Here is a 25,202-nt window from a genome sequence, read left to right as displayed (position 1 = left end):
CTTTGATTTCTCTGGGCAAAGTTCCTCAACCATCACCAACAAACGATTTTTCCTTAGACAAAAAGATCTCCGCGGGCCGGATGAGAGGACTTCGCGGGCCGTAGTTTGGAGACCCCTGGCCTAAATAATCAGTTTTCGCTTTGAACATCCCATATTTAATAAGCGTAAAAAACTCATGTCTTACAATGTGGTTTATTTTTATTGAAATGTAAATGTGTTCATGTACAAAAACTATTAACAGAAAATATTTATTTTATAATACATTCATGCTGCATGCTTAATAATAGTTAACAGTTACCTCCATCAACAGTATTATAAAACGAAAAATTATCAATTCCAAATATACATTGATAAATTGTTAAGGCGCTTTTTTTTTTACATTTTTAGAAGGGATTGGGGAGGGGGAGGAGTCATCAAACCTTATCTTAGCTGCTACTTGTTGCATTCATATCTAAAAAGTCATAATAGAAATTATAGGACTTTTTAAAATAATCTGACAAACACTTGTAATACTCAACCATCTGCAGTGACACATGATTGTAAGTCTTTGTCAGTATAGCAGTCCCATACTCATGGGCCTTTCTCAAATGCCTGTAGGCAGCCATCAGTTTTGTCCTGCACTCATCCATGCCTTTGATAGAGTTGAGGTAGACAACATTGGCTGTCCCATAGACGGCATGTTTCCACAAATTGGCCAGCTCTTCAACAGTTTTACGCAGCAGTGCCCTGGCTTTCTTGTAAGCTTCTAGAATCATTTCATCACTGACTTGCATCACATCCCTCACCAACTTGTAGACTGTGAGCTGGCCACCCACTATTGTAACACCATTTTCAGGTGCAGCACCAATCACATCATCTGGGTCGTAATTTTTCCATTGCTCGTCAATGAGTTCTTTATTTATTCTGAATAATGGAACTCCTCCATCTGGCAATGGACTGCCAGTAACATAATAATAAGAATCTTCCTCCTCCCCATGGCTATCTCGCTGTTCCTCTGGTGGAGGAATGTTTGGCATAACAATGGCAGGGACCTGGATGATAACTCCACGAGGACCTTGGAGGGACAACTGGACAATCTGACCAGAAAAATTTCTATGCACTTGTTGAACTCTGTTTGGTTCTAAAATTAGAAACCTTGAAGGGCCTCTGTATACTGGTGGTTTTTTGGTAGAACTAGGCAGGTGCCATTTAGTGATTTTGTCCAAGGATACAGCTGGCCCACGGCCACTTGATGAAGATGGGGCAGGTTGGCTAGTAGTAAACAAGGTGTCTGATTTAGGGCTATACTGATTAACTTTGTTGATAAGAACATCTTTATCCTGTCTAGAAGTTGTTTTACGTGATAAAGAAATGATGTCAGAATCTTTTGTAATGGCCACAATGTTTTCATCATCTGCCGTACTTCTTGTCCTAGTGTCTTCTCTATCTTCTTCAAAAATAGTTGATACAGTTGTATAAACAATAGAGGAAATTGTGGACAAAATATTTCTCTCACTTGTTTTTGGTTGGAAGGCTGGACTCTCAGTTGTTGATTTTTCCTTCTCTGGAACAGTTGGTGGTGACAGAGTGGAGTACAGCCATGAGACGGCAGAGTGGAGAGTGGAACTTAGGTCATTGGTGTCTGTGTGGCTTACAGCTGGGGCAACTGTTAGCTCTTCATGTTTCTGTGTCTCGGCTTTGATAACCTCTTCTTCTGTCACATCCAAGTTAATAGTTTTAGGTGCAGTACTGACTACTGGTCTATAAGGCTTGACAGTAACTTGTTCTACAGGTAAGGTTTCAGCATGAATGTGACCATTGCTATCAATTGTTACAGTTACAGGTATAGAACTGACCACTGGTCTATAAGGTTTGACCGTAACTTGCTCTACAGGTAAGGTTTCAGCATGAATGTGACCATTGCTATCAATTGTTACAGTTTCAGGTGTATAACTGACCACTGGTTTATAAGGTTTGACCGTAACTTGTTCTACAGGTAAGGTTTCAGCATGAATGTGACCATTGCTATCAATTGTAACAGTTTCAGGTGTAGAACTGACCACTGGTCTATAAGGCTTGACCGTAACTTGTTCTACAGGTAAGGTTTCAGCATGAATGTGACCATTGCTATCAATAGTAACAGTTTCAGGTGTAGAACTGACCACTGGTCTATAAGGCTTGACCGTAACTTGTTCTACAGGTAAGGTTTCAGCATGAATGTGACCATTGCTATCAATTGTAACAGTTTCAGGTGTAGAACTGACCACTGGTCTATAAGGTTTGACCGTAACTTGTTCTACAGGTAAGGTTTCAGCATGAATGTGACCATTGCTATCAATTGTAACAGTTTCAGGTGTAGAACTGACCACTGGTCTATAAGGCTTGACCGTAACTTGTTCTACAGGTAAGGTTTCAGCATGAATGTGACCATTGCTATCAATTGTTACAGTTTCAGGTGTAGAACTGACCACTGGTCTATAAGGCTTGACTGTAACTTGTTCTACAGGTAAGGTTTCAGCATGAATGTGACCATTGCTATCAATTGTAACAGTTTCAGGTGTAGAACTGACCACTGGTTTAACAGTAACTTGTTCTACAGGTAAGGTTTCAGCATGAATGTGACCATTGCTATCAATTGTAACAGTTTCAGGTGTAGAACTGACCACTGGTCTATAAGGTTTAACAGTAACTTGTTCTACAGGTAAGGTTTCAGCATGAATGTGACCATTGCTATCAATTGTAACAGTTTCCCCTGTCAGCCTGGTTGTTATTTCTGTTGTTGTGTCTGCTGTCTTAGTTGTATGAACGGTAATGTTGTCCACTCTGTTGGTTTCCACATGTATAAATTCATCTTTTGTAGCATCTGGGCTTGTACTTGGCACCATGGAAGTCTGCTTGTGAGTCCTGCCAGTAGCATCAGTTGTTTTACTGCCTGTTGTTGTTGTTACAACTGTACCAAGTGACACTATACCAACTTTGCCAGTTTCAACAACCAGTTCAGATTCTGTGGTAGCGGTGAGATCAACAGCTGATGTAGAGGAGTACTCTGGCTTAGCTGGTGATGTTTTCTCAAGTATGATGATGTCCACTTTTTGAGTCTGGAATTGAATGACATCAGTGTCTTCAGTTGATGCTGCAGAAGTGGATGATGGTGGTTTAATAGTTAGCTCATACACAGGTTTGGTTTCAAACATCAACGTCTTATCTTCAGTTGTCTCCTTACTTGGTTGAGTTGTGCTTGTGTACCAAGATTCAACATCAACACCACTGGAGTGTGATGTGTTGTCTGCTGGGAGAAGAATGCCACTTCCTGTTGGTATCAACACATCATGACTTGTACTGGTAGATGGTGTAAAGATGTGGTCTGTTTTATTTGAAACAGCTGAAGTGTCATTTAAACTAACCCCATTGGTGGTTGTATCCAAAGGTATTACAGTAAAAGTTGAAGGTAAAGGACTTGTGACCCGAGTGGCTGAATGTCTTGTAGTTTCTTTACTTACAGGTGTTATACATTTCTTATTTATAACACTAAGAATTTTTGATAAGCCTGCAAAAAGTGTTCCACTATCTGCATCTTCTTCTGTCTGAGAGGCTATCTGTGAGTCATTACACAGAGGCAATTCAGCAGTTGTTTTTTGTAGTTCAAAAGTTGTAGTAGCTGTTTCAGTTACTAAATCCATTTTAACAGTTGGGGAAGTAGTAACAGTTCCTTCAGCTGTTGGTGAAATAGTAACATTTACATCAGCTGTTGAAGTAGTAACATTTACATCAGCTGTTGGTGAAATAGTAACATTTACATCAGCTGTTGGTGAAATAGTAACATTTACATCAGCTGGTGGTGAAATAGTAACATTTACACCAGCTGTTGGTGAAGTAGTGACATTTACATCAGCTGTTGGTGAAGTAGTAGCATTTACTTCAGCTGTTGATGAAGTTGTAACATTTACTTCAACTGTTGAAGTAGTAACATTTACATCAGCTGTTGGTGAAGTAGTAACATTTAGCTCAGCTGTTGATGAAGAAGTAACATTTACATCAGCTGTTGAAGTAGCAACATTTACATCAGCTGTTGGTGAAGTAGTAACATTTACATCAGCTGTTGATAAAGTAGTAACATTTAAATCAGCTGTTGATGAAGAAGTGACATTTACTTCAACTGTTGAAGTAGTAACATTTACATCAGCTGTTGGTGAAGTAGTAACATTTAGCTCAGCTGTTGGTGAAATAGTAACATTTACATCAGCTGTTGATGAAGAAGTGACATTTACTTCAACTGTTGAAGTAGTAACATTTACATCAGCTGTTGGTGAAGTAGTAACATTTAGCTCAGCTGTTGGTGAAATAGTAACATTTACATCAGCTGTTGATGAAGAAGTGACATTTACTTCAACTGTTGAAGTAGTAACATTTACATCAGCTGTTGGTGAAGTAGTAACATTTGTTTCAGCTGTTGATGAAGAAGTAACATTTACTTCAATTCTTGAAGTAGTAACGTTTGCTTCAGCTGTTGGTGAAATAGTAAAATTAGCTTCCATTGTTAAAAATGAAGTAGATTTTATTTCTGTAGTTAAGGTAGTTTCTTGATCAATAGATGATACTGGTGTAAATTTTGTTTCTTCATCTCCTGATGATACTGTTGTTAAGGTAGTTTCTTGATCTCCTGATACTGTTGTTAAGGTAGTCTCTTGATCACCTGATGATACTGTTGTTAAAATAGTTGCTTGATCACCTGATGATGCTGTTGTTAAGGTAGTCTCTTGTTCTTCTGATGATACTGTTGTTAAGGTAGTTTCTTGATCACCTGATGATACTGTTGTTAAGGTAGTTTCTTGATCTCCTGATGATACTGTTGTTAAGGTAGTTTCTTGATCACCTGATGATACTGTTGTTAAGGTAGTCTCTTGATCTCCTGATGATAATGTTGTTAAGGTACTTTCTTGATCTCCTGATGATAATGTTGTTAAGGTAGTCTCTTGATCTCCTGATGATAATGTTGTTAAGGTAGTTTCTTGATCACCTGATGATACTGTTGTTAAGGTAGTTTCTTGATCTCCTGATGATACTGTTGTTAAGGTAGTTTCTTGATCACCTGATGATACTGTTGTTAAGGTAGTTTCTTGATCACCTGATGATACTGTTGTTAAGGTAGTCTCTTGATCTCCTGATGATAATGTTGTTAAGGTAGTTTCTTGATCACCTGATGATACTGTTGTTAAGGTAGTTTCTTGATCACCTGATGATACTGTTGTTAAGGTAGTCTCTTGATCTCCTGATGATACTGTTGTTAAGGTAGTTTCTTGATCACCTGATGATAGTGTTGTTAAGGTAGTTTCTTGATCACCTGATGATACTGGTGTTAAGGTAGTTTCTTGATCACCTGAAGATACTGTTGTTAAGGTAGTTTCTTGATCACTAGATGATACTGTTGTTAAAGTAGTTTCTTGATCTCCTGATGTTACTGTAGTTAAGGTAGTTTCTTGATCACCTGATGATACTGTTGTTAAGGTAGTTTCTTGATCACCTGATGATACTGGTGTTAAGGTAGTTTCTTGATCACTAGATGATACTGTTGTTAAAGTAGTTTCTTGATCTCCTGATGTTACTGTAGTTAAGGTAGTTTCTTGATCACCTGATGATACTGTTGTTAAGGTAGTCTCTTGATCACCTGATGATAGTGTTGTTAAGGTAGTTTCTTGATCACCTGATGATACTGTTGTTAAGGTAATTTCTTGATCTCCTGGTGTTACTGTTGTTAAGGTAGTCTCTTGATCTCCTGATGATACTGTTGTTAAGGTAGTTTCTTGATCACCTGATGATAGTGTTGTTAAGGTAGTTTCTTGATCACCTGATGATAGTTTTGTTAAGGTAGTTTCTTGATCACCTGATGATACTGTTGTTAAGGTAGTTTCTTGATCACCTGATGATACTGGTGTTAAGGTAGTTTCTTGATCACCTGATGATATTGTTGTTAAGGTAGTTTCTTGTTCACCTGAAGATACTGTTGTTAAAGTAGTTTCTTGATCTCCTGATGTTATTGTAGTTAAGATAGTTTCTTGATCACCTGATGATGCTGGTGTTAAGGTAGTTTCTTGATCACTTGATGATACTGTTGTTAAGGTAGTTTCTTGATCACCAGATGATACTGTTGTTAAGGTAGTTTCTTGATCACCTGATGATGCTGTTGTTAAGGTAGTTTCTTGATCACCCGATGATATTGTTGTTAAGGTAGTCTCTTGATCACCTGATGATACTGTTAAGGTAGTTTCTTGATCACTAGATGATACTGTTGTTAAGGTAGTCTCTTGATCACCTGATGATACTGTTGTTAAGGTAGTTTCTTGATCACCTGATGATACTGTTGTTAAGGTAGTTTCTTGATCTCCTGATGATACTGTTGTTAAGGTAGTTTCTTGATCACCTGATGATACTGTTGTTAAGGTAGTCTCTTGATCTCCTGATGATACTGTTGTTAATGTAGTTTCTTGATCACCTGATGATACTGTTGTTAAGGTAGTCTCTTGATCACCTGATGATACTGTTAAGGTAGTTTCTTGATCACTAGATGATACTGTTGTTAAGGTAGTCTCTTGATCACCTGATGATACTGTTGTTAAGGTAGTTTCTTGATCACCTGATGATACTGTTGTTAAGGTAGTCTCTTGATCTCCTGATGATACTGTTGTTAAGGTAGTTTCTTGATCACCTGATGATACTGTTGTTAAGGTAGTTTCTTGATCACCTGATGATACTGTTGTTAAGGTAGTCTCTTGATCTCCTGATGATACTGTTGTTAAGGTAGTCTCTTGATCTCCTGATGATACTGTTGTTAAGGTAGTCTCTTGATCTCCTGATGATAATGTTGTTAAGGTAGTCTCTTGATCACCTGATGTTACTGTAGTTAAGGTAGTTTCTTGATCACCTGATGATACTGTTGTTAAGGTAGTCTCTTGATCTCCTGATGTTGTTAAGGTAGTTTCTTGAACACTAGATAATACTGTTGTTAAGGTAGTTTCTTGATCTCCTGATGATACTGATGTTAAGGTAGTCTCTTGATCACCTGATGATACTGTTGTTAAGGTAGTTTCTTGATCACCTGATGATACTGTTGTTAAGGTAGTTTCTTGATCACCTGATGATACTGTTGTTAAGGTAGTCTCTTGATCACCTGATGATACTGTTGTTAAGGTAGTTTCTTGATCACCTGATGATACTGTTGTTGAGGTAGTCTCTTGATCACCTGATGATACTGTTGTTAAGGTAGTTTCTTGATCACCTGATGATATTGTTGTTAAGGTAGTTTCTTGTTCACCTGAAGATACTGTTGTTAAAGTAGTTTCTTTAACTCCTGATGTTATTGTAGTTAAGGTAGTTTCTTGATCACCTGATGATGCTGGTGTTGAGGTAGTTACTTGATCACCAGATGTTACTGTTGTTAAGGTAGTTTCTTGATCACCTGATGATACTGTTGTTAAGGTAGTTTCTTGATCACCAGATGTTACTGTTGTTAAGGTAGTTTCTTGATCACCTGATAAAACTGTTGTTAAGGTAGTTTCTTGATCACCTGATGATATTGTTGTTAAGGTAGTTTCTTGTTCACCTGAAGATACTGTTGTTAAAGTAGTTTCTTGATCTCCTGATGTTATTGTAGTTAAGGTAGTTTCTCGATCACCTGATGATGCTGGTGTTAAGGTAGTTTCTTGATCACCAGATGTTACTGTTGTTAAGGTAGTTTCTTGATCACCAGATGATACTGTTGTTAAGGTAGTTTCTTGATCACCAGATGATACTGTTGCTAAGGTAGTTTCTTGATCACCAGGTGATACTGTTGATAATGTAGTTTCTTGATCACCAGATGATACTGTTGTTAAGGTAGTTTCTTGATCTCCTGATAATACTGTTGTTAAGGTAGTTTCTTGATCACCTGATGATACTGTTGTTAAAGTAGTTTCTTGATCTCCTGATGTTACTGTTGTTAAGGTAGTTTCTTTATCACCTGATGTTACTGTTGTTAAGGTAGTTTCTTCATCTCCTGATGTTACTTTTGTTAAGGTAGTTTCCTGCTCTCCTGATGATACTGTTGTTAAGGTAGTTTCTTTATCACCTGATGTTACTGTTGTTAAGGTAGTTTCTTCATCTCCTGATGTTACTGTTGTTAAGGTAGTTTCCTGCTCTCCTGATGATACTGTTGTTAAGGTAGTTTCTTGATCTCCTGATGTTACTGTTGTTAAAGTAGTTTCTTGAACACTAGATGATACTGTTGTTAAGGTAGTTTCTTGATCTCCTGATGATACTGGTGTCAATTTTATTTCTTGATCACCAGCTGTTGTTGTAGTTGTTTCATTATCACCAGTTGATACAGCTGTTGTTGTTGTTTCATTATCACCAGTTGATAAAACTGTTGTTGTAGTTGTTTCATTTACACCTGTTGATACCATTGTTGCTATAGTTGTTTCATTAACACCAGTTGATATAGCTGTTGTTGTTTGTGTTTCATTATCACCAGTTGATACCATTGTTGCTATAGTTGTTTCATTAACACCAGTTGATACAGCTAGTGTTGTATTTGTTTCATTATCACCAGTTGATAAAGCTGTTGTTGTAGTTGTTTCATTTACACCTGTTGATACCATTGTTGCTATAGTTGTTTCATTAACACCAGTTGATACAGCTAGTGTTGTATTTGTTTCATTATCACCAGTTGATACAGCTGTTGTTGTTGTTTCATTATCACCAGGTGATACAGCTATTGTTGTTGTTGTTTCATTATCACCAGTTGATAAAGCTGTTGTTGTAGTTGTTTCATTTACACCTGTTGATACCATTGTTGCTATAGTTGTTTCATTAACACCAGTTGATACAGCTGTTGTTGTTGTTTCATTATCACCAGGTGATACAGCTATTGTTGTAATTGTTTCATTATCACCAGTTGATAAAGCTGTTGTTGTAGTTGTTTCATTTACACCTGTTGATACCATTGTTGTTTCATTAACACCAGTTGATACAGCTGTTGTTGTTGTTTCATTATCACCAGTTGATAAAGCTGTTGTTGTAGTTGTTTCATTTACACCTGTTGATACAATTGTTGCTATGGTTGTTTCATTAACACCAGTTGATACAGCTAGTGTTGTATTTGTTTCATTATCACTAGTTGATACAGCTGTTGTTGTTGTTTCATTATCACCAGGTGATACAGCTATTGTTGTAGTTGTTTCATTTACACCTGTTGATACCATTGTTGTTTCATTAACACCAGTTGATACAGCTATTGTTGTTGTTTCATTATCACCAGTTGATAAAGCTGTTGTTGTAGTTGTTTCATTTACACCTGTTGATACCATTGTTGCTATAGTTGTTTCATTAACACCAGTTGATACAGCTGTTGTTGTTGTTTCATTATCACCAGGTGATACAGCTATTGTTGTAATTGTTTCATTATCACCAGTTGATAAAGCTGTTGTTGTAGTTGTTTCATTTACACCTGTTGATACCATTGTTGTTTCATTAACACCAGTTGATACAGCTGTTGTTGTTGTTTCATTATCACCAGTTGATAAAGCTGTTGTTGTAGTTGTTTCATTTACACCTGTTGATACCATTGTTGCTATGGTTGTTTCATTAACACCAGTTGATACAGCTAGTGTTGTATTTGTTTCATTATCACTAGTTGATACAGCTGTTGTTGTTGTTTCATTATCACCAGGTGATACAGCTATTGTTGTAGTTGTTTCATTTACACCTGTTGATACCATTGTTGTTTCATTAACACCAGTTGATACAGCTGTTGTTGTTGTTTCATTATCACCAGTTGATAAAGCTGTTGTTGTAGTTGTTTCATTTACACCTGTTGATACCATTGTTGCTATAGTTGTTTCATTAACACCAGTTGATACAGCTGTTGTTGTTTGTGTTTCATTATCACCAGTTGATACAGCTGTTGTTGTTTGTGTTTCATTATCACCAGTTGATACAGCTGTTGTTGTTTGTGTTTCATTATCACCAGTTGATACAGCTAGTGTTGTATTTGTTTCATTAACACCAGTTGATACAGCTGTTGTTGTTGTTTCATTATCACCAGTTGATAAAGCTGTTGTTGTAGTTGTTTCATTTACACCTGTTGATACCATTGTTGCTATAGTTGTTTCATTAACACCAGTTGATAAAGCTGTTGTTGTTTGTGTTTCATTATCACCAGTTGATACAGCTGTTGTTGTTTGTGTTTCATTATCACCAGTTGATACAGCTAGTGTTGTATTTGTTTCATTATCACCAGTTGATACAGCTGTTGTTGTTGTTTCATTATCACCAGGTGATACAGCTATTGTTGTAGTTGTTTCATTTACACCTGTTGATACCATTGTTGTTTCATTAACACCAGTTGATACAGCTGTTGTTGTTGTTTCATTATCACCAGTTGATAAAACTGTTGTTGTAGTTGTTTCATTTACACCTGTTGATACCATTGTTGCTATAGTTGTTTCATTAACACCAGTTGATATAGCTGTTGTTGTTTGTGTTTCATTATCACCAGTTGATACCATTGTTGCTATAGTTGTTTCATTAACACCAGTTGATACAGCTAGTGTTGTATTTGTTTCATTATCACCAGTTGATAAAGCTGTTGTTGTAGTTGTTTCATTTACACCTGTTGATACCATTGTTGCTATAGTTGTTTCATTAACACCAGTTGATACAGCTAGTGTTGTATTTGTTTCATTATCACCAGTTGATACAGCTGTTGTTGTTGTTTCATTATCACCAGGTGATACAGCTATTGTTGTTGTTGTTTCATTATCACCAGTTGATAAAGCTGTTGTTGTAGTTGTTTCATTTACACCTGTTGATACCATTGTTGCTATAGTTGTTTCATTAACACCAGTTGATACAGCTGTTGTTGTTGTTTCATTATCACCAGGTGATACAGCTATTGTTGTAATTGTTTCATTATCACCAGTTGATAAAGCTGTTGTTGTAGTTGTTTCATTTACACCTGTTGATACCATTGTTGTTTCATTAACACCAGTTGATACAGCTGTTGTTGTTGTTTCATTATCACCAGTTGATAAAGCTGTTGTTGTAGTTGTTTCATTTACACCTGTTGATACCATTGTTGCTATGGTTGTTTCATTAACACCAGTTGATACAGCTAGTGTTGTATTTGTTTCATTATCACTAGTTGATACAGCTGTTGTTGTTGTTTCATTATCACCAGGTGATACAGCTATTGTTGTAGTTGTTTCATTTACACCTGTTGATACCATTGTTGTTTCATTAACACCAGTTGATACAGCTATTGTTGTTGTTTCATTATCACCAGTTGATAAAGCTGTTGTTGTAGTTGTTTCATTTACACCTGTTGATACCATTGTTGCTATAGTTGTTTCATTAACACCAGTTGATACAGCTGTTGTTGTTTGTGTTTCATTATCACCAGTTGATGCAGCTAGTGTTGTATTTGTTTCATTATCACTAGTTGATACAGCTGTTGTTGTTTCATTATCACCAGGTGATACAGCTATTGTTGTAGTTGTTTCATTTACACCTGTTGATACCATTGTTGTTTCATTAACACCGGTTGATACAGCTGTTGTTGTTGTTTCATTAACACCAGTTGATACAGCTATTGTTGTTGTTGTTTCATTATCACCAGGTGATACAGCTATTGTTGTAGTTGTTTCAATTACACCAGTTGATACAGCTAGTGTTGTATTTGTTTCATTATCACCACTTGATACAGCTATTGTTGTAGTTGTTTCATTTATACCTATTGATATCATTGTTGCCATAGTTGTTTCATTAACACCAGTTGATACAGCTGTTGTTGTTTGTGTTTCATTATCACCAGTTGATACCATTGTTGCTATAGTTGTTTCATTATCACCAGTTAATAAAGCTGTTGTTGTTGTTGTTTCAATTACACCAGTTGATACCATTGTTGTTTCATTAACACCGGTTGATACAGCTGTTGTTGTTGTTTCATTATCACCAGGCGATACAGCTATTGTTGTAGTTGTTTCATTATCATCAGTTGATAAAGCTGTTGTTGTAGTTGTTTCATTTACACCTGTTGATACCATTGTTGTTTCATTAACACCAGTTGATACAGCTATTGTTGTTGTTGTTTCATTATCACCAGTTGATAAAGCTGTTGTTGTAGTTGTTTCATTTACACCTGTTGATACCATTGTTGTTTCATTAACACCAGTTGATACAGCTGTTGTTGTTGTTTCATTATCACCACTTGATACAGCTATTGTTGTAGTTGTTTCATTTATACCTGTTGATACCATTGTTGCCATAGTTGTTTCATTAACACCAGTTGATACAGCTGTTGTTGTTGTTGTTGTTTCATTATCACCAGGCGATACAGCTATTGTTGTAGTTGTTTCATTATCATCAGTTGATAAAGCTGTTGTTGTAGTTGTTTCATTTACACCTGTTGATACCATTGTTGTTTCATTTACACCTGTTGATACAGCTGTTGTTGTTGTTTCATTATCACCAGTTGATAAAGCTGTTGTTGTAGTTGTTTCATTTACACCTGTTGATACCATTGTTGCTATAGTTGTTTCATTAACACCAGTTGATATAGCTGTTGTTGTTGTTTCATTATCACCAGGTGATACAGCTATTGTTGTAGTTGTTTCATTTACACCTGTTGATACAGCTGTTGTTGTAGTTGTTTCATTATCATCAGTTAATACAATTGTTGTTGTAGTTGTTTCATTTACACCTGTTGATACCATTGTTGCTGTTGATGTATCTGGTTTAGTGTATTCTATACCTCCATCTTTGGTTGTTGTACTTGGAGCAGTAGGTGACTTTGTGCGTATTTCAAATGTTAGGTATGTTGGATAAATAGTTTCAATAGCTTCTGTAGTTATAGAGTCAGCTGTTGGTGATGTGTCAGCTGTTGTTGATGTGTCAGCTGTTGGTGATGTGTCAGCTGTCGTTGATGTGTCAGCTGTTGATGATGTGTCAGTTATTGGTGATTTGACTGCTGTTGTTGATTTATCAATCTTTAGAAAAATAATCTGCTTGTTAATGTAAGTTATTAATGAAATCAGATAGTAACATCACATCAAATTTTAGTTAACGAGTTGTATAAATATGGCAGCATCCACTCAAAAGTCGCTATAAAATTAGGTCGGGATCATATATAAACTAACCATTGCTACCTGTTACAAGTGAATTATGGGCGTAAATATTTTAAATGTTATACTAGTTTGAGAAAAATAATTTATAAAATAATTATTGGTCAAATTGCAATGTGCTTTACTACATGTTGAACAATATTAGTGACAATTCAAAGAAAGAAATAAATAGCTAAAAATCCGACACATTTTAAATAACATAGGCTACTAATACGTTTTAAAAAATTAAAACCAAAAGTATATGGACCCACTGATTAAGAGACTTTAATGATTTCCTTAAAAACCCGGCTGTTCAGTGGCATTTATGTTGTTTTTTAAAGTAATTTTTATTAATTTTGGCCGTGAATATTGTATAAATTTCATAGCATACATCTTGATAAGAGGATCAATAGATCTAAAACAAATTTGAATGAAATTGTTCATTTCTTCATATTTTAAAATTGGAAGATGATGCCATTAGTGTTGTGTACTTTCCATAGTTTAAACAAGTGATAAGTGATGTTATTGTTTTTTTGTGTTCTTGTCACAACCATAAACAACCATAAACACTTTCCGGTTACATAATTTCTTGTTTCTACATACGAATGTTCCTTTATTTTTATTCTTTAATTTAGTTTATACAGTTAATAATTCCAATATATTATTTTCAACAAAAGTCCATATCATTAAGTTCTCTATTTAAAGCTAAAGATACTGATCTCACAGCCTTGGAAAATATTTTGTGTACAGAAAGAGAGAGAGAGAGAGGGAAGTGCACACATAGGATTTTATATATTAGGATAATTTTTTTAAAATTTGAAAAAAAAAATTATGTGTATATATATATATACACACACACACACACACACACACACACACTAAAGTGGACAGGCGCCGATTAGTAAGCCAAGAAGTACACTGTACATGTGATGAGTTATTAAAATGTGGCATTTAGGGTACATAACATGACAGTTTTTAAATTCGTAGTTTCAGTAATGTGTTTACTGTTGTTGTTATGTTTCTTTGTGTGAATGTGTGTTGTAGAACTTGTTTTAAATATTATTTAATTATTCTCCAAAAAAGGCACCACTATCCTTAAAATGGTCGTAAAGGGACCGGCCCCCCCCTCCCCCCGCATATGCTACTGTGTTGTAGCTTTGCATGCATCACCTACTTTAATGTTGATAACAAACAACTAGCTCTTATTTAAATTTAATTACTTAAGAAAATAATTGCCCATTACAGGTGTGAATGTCTGGTAAGGATAACAATGGAATAGTTGAGAACAGGAAGACATGGTGTCTCACTTGCTGTGAATCAAAACATGCCAATTTGGATTGATTTGTTTAGTATAAAATTATTATTTACTTTTAATTTTTAAATGTACTACAACTTTTGAAGATAAGCTTATTCCTTGATTGATTTTTTTAATCTATTGATTTTATTATATCTATCAACTCACTTCTTTAGCTGTAGTGCTGGTTTGTAAGGGTTCGTCACAGTTTTTACCTGCAGTAAAATAGAAAATCCAATACCTAAGAAAATGTCATCATTTTAGCCAATGATATGAAAAAAATTATTCTTACATATCACATCGTACCAGGAAAGTACCAGATTTTAAAACTTGCTAAATTGACAGATGCCAGCAATTAATTAGTATCTGGCCTACTTAACAGTAAAATATTTTAATAAAAAATTAATGCATGCTGGATTATTTTAAACTGCTGATATGTCGGCCTTTAACTACAATTTCTTTTGTAACTAACTAAAATTTAAAATAATAAAATATTCTGAAAAAAAACATTTATCAATTCACATATGGCAGACTTTTAACTTAAATGTTACATACCTTAAACTGTAAAAGTCACACCTTGGTTTCAAGCTTATATTTTAATTCATCATATTAGAGAATCGTGAACTAGTACAGCCATACTTTTTAATCATTTTGTACTTAAATCACCACATCCATGTATAATGTTTATGACTATCATACACTTATATCACTGCATCTAGTTATATATTTACTACCATTATACACTTGTATCACTACATCAATATATCATATTGTAATCATCATACACTTACATCACCAGATTAATGTATCATGTTTACAACTGTCATACACTTTATACACTTACGTCAGTAGATCACTAAACAGTGCTCACCTGTGTAACCACCCAGACAGTGGCAGGTAAAGCCATCAATAAAATCTTGACAAGTTCCTCCATTTTGACATGGCTTAGTTGCACAATCATCTACATCAATTTCGCAAATATTTCCAGAAAATCCAGGAGGACAGATGCATTCATAGGAATTATTTATATTCAGACACGTTCCTAGTACCAGAAAATAAAGTTAGATTGTAAAGACTTTTTAAAAATCAAAACATATTTATTTTGTTGAAATGTAATGATGTGGCTCGATTTTTAACTGTTCCATCATATAATAAGTACAAATCCACATCATAAAAATAAATATTTCAGACAACTTTTGTGCAGTTCAAACCTCTATTTTTGCAAGGCAACTTTTGACAGAAATCTATTTTACTGTCACACTTTTCCCCAGTGTATCCTTTTTGACATTGACAAGTGAAAGCTTCTCCATCTCCTGGCACACATGTTGCATTGTTGTTACATGGAGCGCTTAGGCATGGGTCCAAATACAGCTTTATCTCACAGTTCGGACCTGTAGGTTGTTTGTAATAAATCTTTTTTTATTTTTAATTAAATGCTACATCACAAATGTTAAGAGTAAAATAAATATGTTAACTAAAAAATATGTGGACTAAAAAAAGAATCAAGAATGGTAACTAATTATAAAAGATGAAAAGATGATAGTTAATTATTAATTTATAGATACAGCTTAGAAAAATCTATTAAATTTAATTAAATAAAAATAATTTCTAAAAATAAGTTTATTTTTAACTGATCCTAATGGATGAAATTTAAATTAAGATAGTAATATATAAAACAAAAGGCTTCCTCCTACTGTCTGTATTTGGTGGGCAAATGCACTTATATCCATCTTTCTCTGATATACATGTTCCTCCATTTTCACAAGGTCGGCTAACACAGTGGTCAGTGATGATCTCACAGTTACGGCCTGAGATTTACATGTTATAAAGTATTACCAAGTTATTTTTCAAAATCATCACTTTCCAAAAAAAAAAGTTTTTCCATAATTTTACACTGCAAGTCAATATCATACTTAATGTTTCTAACAATCTGGAAATGATAAATATCACAAAGTTCATTAAAACTTAATCAAAAAAGATAAAACACTACAAAGTTTCTTTGTAAAACATTACAGCTAATCTGACTCAACAAAAATATTTATTAATTTTTTTTTTAATGTCATCTACAACTATGATAATAGCCAAAAAAAAAACTGCATAGAAACTTACCAGAATAACCATCAAGACAGAAACAATAATAATCATCATCAAAATCAGCACAAAACCCATTGTTCAAGCAGGGATTACTGTCACAGTCAATTCTGTTTGTTTCACAGTCCTTGCCTATTTATGACCAGATGATAAAGTAATATCACAAAAATGTATTAGTTGTTGAAGTGTAGAGATATATTTCTAGCTAACCCACCCTTTTGACAATCAACCCCTTCTGCAATGAGCACCTGGAGGTTGGGCCTGGACAGTCTCGGACATTAGCCACTGGTCAAAATCTCCCTACCCCCATTCCCTTGTCAATTACCTCCCATAGTTATAACTAGGATTGAGCTATATTAGCGGGAGGACCTGAGTATGATTAATTTGATTAACTTATATTTCAATGTTCAATTAAAATAAAATATTGGGTCTATAACACATCAACTGGGTAGAGTATGTAATATTAGTTAGTCTTGTTGAGGTTGTCAAAAGGTGAAATGGCATCTAGAATTTATTTTAAGGTGTTTGTGGATGATTTGATATGTCAGTTTTCATAGCATACTTGTTGCTAGTCCATTAACCCTAGAAACATATAATAGCTTTATGTACAGAATCAAATGTGACATAGTAAACACCAACTCATTCCTTGACATAACTATAACCTAGTCACCCATTATAACCAGTTTTGTAACCAAGGGTTCCTGACTTTAACAAGGCCAATGAAACTCATCTTGCATATCCTTTTCAACAGAAAATTACATACACAAAAATTCTATTGTGATAAACTTCAAATATTAAAAATAGTTACTAGAGGGAAATCACTCACCAATAAACTTGACAGGACAATGACATTTATAATCCCCTAATGTTTCCTCACAAGTGCCATTGTTTTTGCAAGGTTTTTTTTTACATAACCTATCAGGTGTATTGCATGAATCTCCTGTCCAACCATCCTCGCATATACAAGTATCCAGGCCATTCAGCTTTATACAGTTTCCCTAAATCATATCATTAAAAGTTGATAATGTTGTTATGTCTAAAAATAAATCATGATTACTATGGAAATAGATTTTTAAAAATCATTCATTAAATAAGATTTAGAAATTTAGTTAAAAATGTAACTGCGAAAATATACAAATGAAAATTTTTTAAAGAAAAAAAACAGAAAATAATAGACAAACAAGATTTTGAAAGTATCTTTTATAAAGATATGTCAAATTAATTTTTTTAAAACATATACTTATAAAAGTTATTGCTTAACATGAAGTGTGTGGTAAACAGTATAGTGATAATCTTACGTGAACACATATTTTTGTATCACTACACTCCAAAAATGGAGTTTCACACAATGTGCCGGTCCACTCAGATGGACATATGCATGTAAAACCTTCCTCTTTATCCTTGCAGGTACCGCCATTGTTACAAGGTGAACTGTCACATTCGTTGATATTTTCTTCACAATACAAGCCTTAAAGAGTAACTGTTTTTGTTACAACATGCAAACTACAAAGAAGTTTTCTGAACATTTCATTTTACATGATACTATTTGGAAATTAAGTTTATGAAGCTGAATGTATTAATGATGTTGACTGTATTTGTGCTATCTAAAGCACTATGTCCTGATGGGCATTCATATAATTGTTATGCAACCAATCCCACAAATGTTGTGTTGATGCTTTGCCACTTATTTTTGCAACAACACTGTGTCTATTACTCCAGCTACAAAACAAACAAGCTTTTCTAAGATTATTCATATATAGACAATTAACTTCACTCACTACCATGTGGTTTTATATAATCTTATAAAGTCTGTCTCAAGAAACTTCAGATATTGAAAGTTATCATATATAAATAGCCAAAGGTTTATCTAAAAATAAGTTGAGATCATATGGCCTACAGATAAGAGCTCATGCAGGAAATGGTGAATATAATGTAAAATTTTTTTTTAAAACTGGTTTTAAATTGAAAAAAATTCAGCTTTACCTTTCCTCCCTTTTGGACATGTGCAATTGTAACTTCCAATTTTGTCAACACATGTCGAGCCAGTCTGGCATTTGTTATTGACACAGTCATCAATATTTATCAAACAGTCTGAGCCGGTCCAACCTATTTTAAAATTATAGATAGATCTATAGAGCATGGCTTGGTTTTCATATCTTAATCTCTACATTGTGAAGCTCAATCATAAAAGTTGAGCAATGAATTCTCACAATAGAAAATCTTACCAGGTAAACACATTTTCTCGCCAGAAGTTGGATGACATGTATAATGCCCTGTTGCATCATCTACACCCTTACAATATTGAGAGCAATCAGACCCAAAGTATGAATTATCACAATAAACTCGTATCTCAATGTTCATTCTGTTAAAAAATTATAGAAGTAAGATTTTTAAAACTTAAGCTTTAAACACTGAACAATGTATATTCTAATCATGATCCACTTGGCATCCTAAAGAAAATAATTCACTTCCTAAAATGATTTAACTTAGCAAGTAGGTATAATTTTTGAAAATTAACCATTTGAATACTGCTGAACATCATTCTGTGTGTGGGATGGACCAATGAAACGTAGCATTATAATTAAAAATTAAAAGATGTTAATTATTTCTATTGTATAAATCAGACATAGATCTAGTATTATTTCTAAATTGTGCATCACTTACTGAATAACTAGTCCTACCAATGGAATCTTTCTAAACTGCTGTCCAAGAAGCCACCTAGATTTTATTGTGTAGTTAAAGATGTCAATGAGCTCAAAACTGTAACCAGCATAGACAGAATCCTCAACTTTTAGACCTATTGTGGCCTCTTCCTTTATTGAAATTTTTAAAATTACTGAATAATAGTTAACTTAAATTTTGTTCATGCATGAACAAGATTTTAAAAGATTTTAAACAATACTATTATCATTAGAAAAGAAAATGGACTCACTGGCAAGATATCAAAAGGAAAAGTCACTGGATTTTCTAGTCCACCCACATCGTTTCCAAAGATGATGTGGTTATTTTCTATCTTCTCTGATTGTTTTTTACCAAGTTCACAATTTGTCATACCCTGTGAGCTAGAGGTTTAAATGAAAGAAATTGAAAATTAATATTACAATTTTGTTCTTTACCTATAAATTAACAAAACTTTGGTAATCAGTAGACCTAAATTTGATTGAACATAAAGAATTGAAGTATTGAACTGTTCTATATATTACATAATCATTAAATATATGATAAGGCCGGCCTTTATATATATATATATATACATAGGCCTACATACATACATACATATTACTTTTATATATATATATATATATATATATATATATATATATATATATATATATATTGGCCTATATATATATAGGCCTATGAAATAACAATTAGACATAAGCCCTCTCTCCTCTTCCAGTCGTAGTGAAGAGATCACAGTCTGTTATATCCATCTTACACAACCTGTAGGCTTTTGTTGTTGCGTCACCAAAAACGATGTATTGGAGGGTCAAAACGATAGATTACCCTGAGTTGGTGAAACACCCTCACATACAATACATGATGATGAACGTATGAGGGCATGAATTGAATTCAAGATGCTGTCTGTGGTGCATAGATTTTTCCGACTGCAAACCAAGTGACTGACAAAAGTATCCTGAGCGTGGCGTTTTTGTGCGTTCTGAGCCAAGACTAAGGCAAGACGCAACAGGGTGGGTACTGGTAGGGAGGTACTTGCACAAGGCCCACAAATCCTAGATCTAGTTCTACTATTAAAATCATCTTATGGTATCGCGACAAGAATCAACAACTCGACCGGCAATGTAGGAGGAAGTTACACATTTGCTTCAGTAGAATAAAGTATCAATAAAAATTAGACGTGAGTTAGTTCCCTTACATTAAAAAAAAAATGTAATCTAAATATTAATAATCATCAGTATTCATCAGCAATTAATAATCATCAGCAGTTGATTTCAAGTTGGGTTGATTTTATTATAATCTTAGATACATTAGTTAAAACCTTACGTAACACAAACATAACACTTCCAAAAACGAATCATAATCATAACTTCAATTAAGTTCCGCAGCAACCAGTGTTTCTTCCAGACTTTTTTCTCCGGGGGGGGGGGGGGGGGGGGGGGGCGGGCGGGGGCGGCACTTGAAATTTCCGGGGGGGGGGGGTAGACTTTCTTCGGGGGGGGGGGGGGCGGACACTGTTAAAAGTATATATTTTCTATATAAATTATATAAATTTAATTTCGTTCGGGAGGGGGGGGGGGGGCGGTAGAATTTTTTCGATGAGATGCCTGGAAGAAACTCTGGCCGCAACTTTATCGGTTTAGTCTATGACAGGCACATTATATATGAAGCGATGGGTGACGCAAGTGTTTCTTTTAAGATGGTACACCCCTTGGTGGCCAGATTACGGGTTCATGCGCGGCCTGTTACTTGGGAATCGTTTTTAAAATGTCCAGGATAATTTTTGTCTACTTTCGGAGAATGCATGGACGATAGAGGGAGTGGTTGCGGAGGGGCTTTTGCGTTGAATAGGGTCCAAGATCTGCCGCGAAATCAGCCACGGCATGAAACGTGTCAGCCTACAGATGTTTCTGTTTTTATCCAATAATCTCAACCGAAAGTCACTCGAAAACATGCTGCTAAGTTAAGAATAGTGGATTCGACAATACATTTATATTCCAAGGAGGACGCAGTATTCGTTGAAACGTATTTCCTGGGGAGATGAAAAAAAAATCACATTTTTTTGCACAGCGGAACAAGCCATACTTGAATATCTGGGCTGAATGACAGCTCATTAGGAAATATTTTTTCGTTTGTGCTAACAAAATATAGTACCTGGAAAAAATGAACCACAATTCTTCTCCTCATCAATGCCACCAAAGTCTGATCTCAAAACTCTTTATATCACATAGTGTGCTTCACCAAAGAAGACGCGCAGTAGTGCCGTAATCCAACGAGGGCGGGTCGCGTGGCGATACAGACGGTCGTACGCCATAGGTTACAGAGCATGGATAAGAGAATCCTTGCAGCACGCATTCAGTTGTGTAGAATCATGTAGTAATCTACAGTGTTGTTCACACATTCGGTTATGTAGAGATTACGGAGGAATCAATAGAGATGTTTAAGCATTTGTTTATGCATAGATCACGAAGGAATTCATAGTGTTATTCACACATTCGGTTATGCAGAGATCACGAAGGAATTCATAAGTGTTGCTCAAGCATTCGGTTATGTAGAGATCACGGAGGAACCCATAGAGATGTTTAAGCATTCGGCCATGCAGACATCATAAAGGGACCCTCACATATTCCTTTAGTTTTCAACATCCTCAAAGGCATAAGGATATACAATTTTAAGCGTACAATGTCTGTTTCCTTGACATCGGCAAAAGAAGAAATAGAGTGTTTTTTTACATGCTCTAACTTTACTTTCTCGTTTAATGCTGTAATAACGCGAGACAACTGTCATTTTGGGGGTCGATGTGGGTTATAACCTCCCACCTAACATCTTTCTCGTCAACGCCTCTGAGTGCAAGTATCACTACCGATTAGTGAAACATTTCGATAGATCTCTATATTGTTACCGATATTTTTTAAACTATGCAAAACAGCATGGGTTAAAGAATATGTTTAAGAGAAATTCTATTTCTACATATTACTACCAATGTAGTAAACACACTTGACACTGAAAGGATATCTAAACTCACAAATTGAACTGAAATATACAGAGTTGTTTATCATAACAATGTAGGAGTGGACACATCAGATTCAGTAGTTAAATTGTAAAAACTGCCAAGATAAGTCAGAGCGTTTAAAGAAATCATAAGCAAATCTAGAGATTTTATTTTACTTGTTCTGAACTGAAAGCTTTGATTTGACCAAGTGTTACAGATTTAGTTCTAACATCGCACTGCCATCCAGTTATCGGGAATTTCGTTTTAGTTTTGTCATTTTTCAATTTACTAGAACCTTTGTTGGTGCCCCCCCCCCCCCCCCCCCACAACCCTGTCCTCCGCCACCAACACACACGAGCATTAACAGATTTACTTTCATGCATAATTTATTAAAGGCCAAGCCCCTACAAGGTAGAAAATAATCGACACTTACCCATTATACTTTGACAAACAGAATTCAAATACATGGTTGCAAGTGCCATCGCATGTAGAATCTTGACCAAAGAAAAAGTCGAATTCCTGTTCGCAGCACGTCCCGTCATACCTCCTTCCTTCATTGTTGTTTAAATCAATAAGTTTTATTTCAATTTTGCCAGACCCCTGGCACACGTTTGCTATCTAAGAAAGAGGCCATTAAAATGAGTAAGGAGTCTTAAAATAGTTAATCTTTTTAAAAATTCATCATAGTAAATACAATACAACCGTTATGAATTTTAAGCCCATGTATTTACGCATATATAAGGAAAAGCTATTTCCTTCTTCACTTTTTTGTCTCCCCTTCTTCCTCTTTCCCCATGGACACCATCACAACAGCACCTGCTTAAGTTAATGATGTTATTTTACTGTCTTTCTGATATTGTGCCCTAAACACCACCTTTTCGTTGCTCTTGACTCTTATTTCATTCTCCGCTGTCTGTATCCATCTAACTCCGAGCCATACAGTGAAAGAGACTTTACATTCAGCTACAGATCCTAACTGAATTTTCTTTTGACATTGTTGACAATGACAATGCATATGAATTCCATATAGGTTTAGAAACTTAAAATGCATTTCATCGCTGCTGATTCTAATCTGAGGACCCCCCCCCCCCCCCACCGAAGAGATGCCTGGAAGAAACTCTGGCTGTTGTGTCTGTTGGACTCCACTTTGTATCCTCTCGCTTGTTTCATAATAGAAACAACCAGTCAACGAAATACCTGTGTCGTATTCCAATTTGCACAATAAATTTTTCTGGTAATTTGCTATTGTGTATCACGTATGTGACTTTATTCTAACATACTTATAATCCAACTATGTAACATATCATAACAGATTTTTTACCAAAGATAGGACATAAAAGACTGACCTAAACACAGTAGCACCTGCTAGAAACGTCCCTCTAAACTCAGATCAGAATTATATTTTTCTGACATTGTTAATCTTTTTTTAAAAGGATAACGCATCTCAAGGGGGAACACACACACACTCACATATATATATATATATATATATATATATATATATATATATATATATATATATATATGAGGGGGGAGCGCTAAATTGAAAATTCGCTCCGGGCGCCAATTGTTATATTAAAAGTTTAAGAAAAGTTCTTAGATTTCAACAGAGGTCTGTAAATATACATTGTAACTAAAAGAAACCATGTTTTTCGTTAAAAATTTTGGAGCTCTCTGCCCACACTCTAAACTATGGGACCGTTTATAAAATATGCGCCTTATGGGCGTTTACAAAAAAATTTTTATTTAGCTTTCAAAAGGCTTCTCGTTTAACGTTTAGAGTCACTATCCCTTTTTTTTAAAAAACCTGCCTTATAATGTAATGCACACACAATTACACTTATACATAATACAAAGCCTATACATACATTAGACTAGTTGATACAAGTCGTTTACATGATCCGCCCATACCACAGAGCAATACGACTGGCATCAAGTTAAAGTAGGCAAGTATGTCACTTCATTACTCCAAGCGTAATTTGGCCAGTAGTTGTCAACTGTACTAATTAGGCCAATTTATTCGTATCGGCGGTTTGAAGAGCGTCAATACTGTTAAGATAAGAAGTGGTTCTTGTTTGCCTTAGTGAATGGTGAGCGCCACACACCGACAGAAGTGACTTATTTACATTTGACAGTATAACTATGATTGCTATTATTATCATCATGAATAGTTTTTTGTTTAATATCAAAAGACCCTCCCTCGTCAATATATCGTTTACATTTTAGTAGATGTATCATTCCCTTACTCTAAGATAACGCATTTTAAAAGAAATAAGCTGAATAGCTGGTTTCTTATATGATTGATAGACTTACTTAGGGTAGTTATTTTTTTTTACAAGTGCTATGCATATATAGTTGATACCTTTTGACAAGGGAAAGTTTTCGATTAATCGTCTTAAACACCTTTTTAAGATATTTCTATACTCTAGTTAGTAAATAGGCATAAAACAATGTAATGTATGTTTAGCTGTGATCTGCAGCCAAAGTTAATTTTAAATTTTAAGACACTTTGGGCAGCCGAGCACTTTATTAAAAAGACAAGCACATGTAGCAGTTTTCCACCGGCCCTACCTGTGTTAGAATTGCGATGGTGATGAGAAATTTCATTTTTTTTTCCTCACAATATTTCAAGTAAACAAAAATGAAATAATGTTATAGAAAAAAAACTTTGTTTTTGAACCAAGCATTTTTCGACACGTAATTAGCTTTCAACTTGTTTTGTTAGTTAACTTCCAAATGAAAATATCCTTAAAGTAACCAGCCGAGGTACGAGACAATGTAACTACAACACAGCACTTCCTGAGTCCAACATATCTAGGTCTACATCAACAGGACTCTCCCGTCTTATGCCACCTAGTAACCTCTCTTGAAGAAATGTCGTGCAGCCAATTAAATGAGCTCAGTGGTTCTCAAAATAATATTGTCGTTTTGTTGCTTTATATCACAACAAAAAACTGTTACCCCCCCCCCCCCCCTTTCTCTCTTCGCATGTGTGCCTAGGCAGCGGTTTAATGGAATTAATTTCAGGCATATCGGG

General features: G+C 35.0%; 2 protein-coding genes across 2 annotated transcripts; both read right to left on the bottom strand.

Annotated features, from left to right (window-relative positions):
* Positions 1 to 128: 128 nt before the first annotated feature.
* Positions 129 to 11,531, bottom strand: LOC131950419 (mucin-2-like). The gene is made up of 2 exons (XM_059312557.1): positions 10,052 to 11,531; positions 129 to 9,820 (listed from the first exon to the last, which is right to left on the bottom strand). Exons 1-2 carry the CDS (start codon positions 11,529 to 11,531, stop codon positions 426 to 428), a joined length of 10,875 nt encoding a protein of 3,624 aa, XP_059168540.1. The 3' UTR covers positions 129 to 425.
* A 203-nt stretch (positions 11,532 to 11,734) lies between these two features.
* Positions 11,735 to 24,963, bottom strand: LOC131950418 (neurogenic locus protein delta). The gene is made up of 15 exons (XM_059312556.1): positions 24,737 to 24,963; positions 22,599 to 22,783; positions 19,427 to 19,556; positions 19,159 to 19,307; positions 18,720 to 18,856; positions 18,478 to 18,600; positions 17,793 to 17,962; positions 17,321 to 17,492; positions 16,513 to 16,626; positions 16,098 to 16,211; positions 15,615 to 15,794; positions 15,275 to 15,445; positions 14,572 to 14,618; positions 11,829 to 12,995; positions 11,735 to 11,740 (listed from the first exon to the last, which is right to left on the bottom strand). The coding sequence occupies exons 1-15, from the start codon at positions 24,770 to 24,772 to the stop codon at positions 11,735 to 11,737; spliced, it is 2,901 nt and encodes a 966-aa protein (XP_059168539.1). The 5' UTR covers positions 24,773 to 24,963.
* Between the last annotated feature and the right edge of the window lie 239 nt (positions 24,964 to 25,202).

This window comes from Physella acuta, unplaced genomic scaffold (genome assembly GCF_028476545.2).
Source record: "Physella acuta isolate Inbredline_101_S28 unplaced genomic scaffold, ASM2847654v3 ptg000760l, whole genome shotgun sequence".
NCBI classification, from domain to species: Eukaryota; Metazoa; Mollusca; class Gastropoda; family Physidae; genus Physella; species Physella acuta.
The sequence above is the reverse complement of the archived record's forward strand: the minus strand, read 5'-3'. Positions and strand labels throughout refer to the sequence as shown.

What these genes read in the sequence shown, in the direction of transcription:
- LOC131950419 (XM_059312557.1), bottom strand. Translation starts at nt 11,531, where the DNA reads ATGGTATCAACAGGTGTAAATGAAACAACTACAACAATAGCTGTATCA. An exon ending in AACAACAGCTTTATCAACTG is followed by an intron (nt 9,821 to 10,051) that starts GTGATAATGAAA and finishes TGGTATCAACAG; the next exon opens with GTGTAAATGAAACAACTACA.
- LOC131950418 (XM_059312556.1), bottom strand. Translation starts at nt 24,772, where the DNA reads ATGAAATTTCTCATCACCATCGCAATTCTAACACAG. An exon ending in CCATCGCAATTCTAACACAG is followed by an intron (nt 22,784 to 24,736) that starts GTAGGGCCGGTG and finishes CCTCTTTCTTAG; the next exon opens with ATAGCAAACGTGTGCCAGGG. An exon ending in TTGGTAGGACTAGTTATTCA is followed by an intron (nt 18,857 to 19,158) that starts GTAAGTGATGCA and finishes ATTTTTTAACAG; the next exon opens with AATGAACATTGAGATACGAG.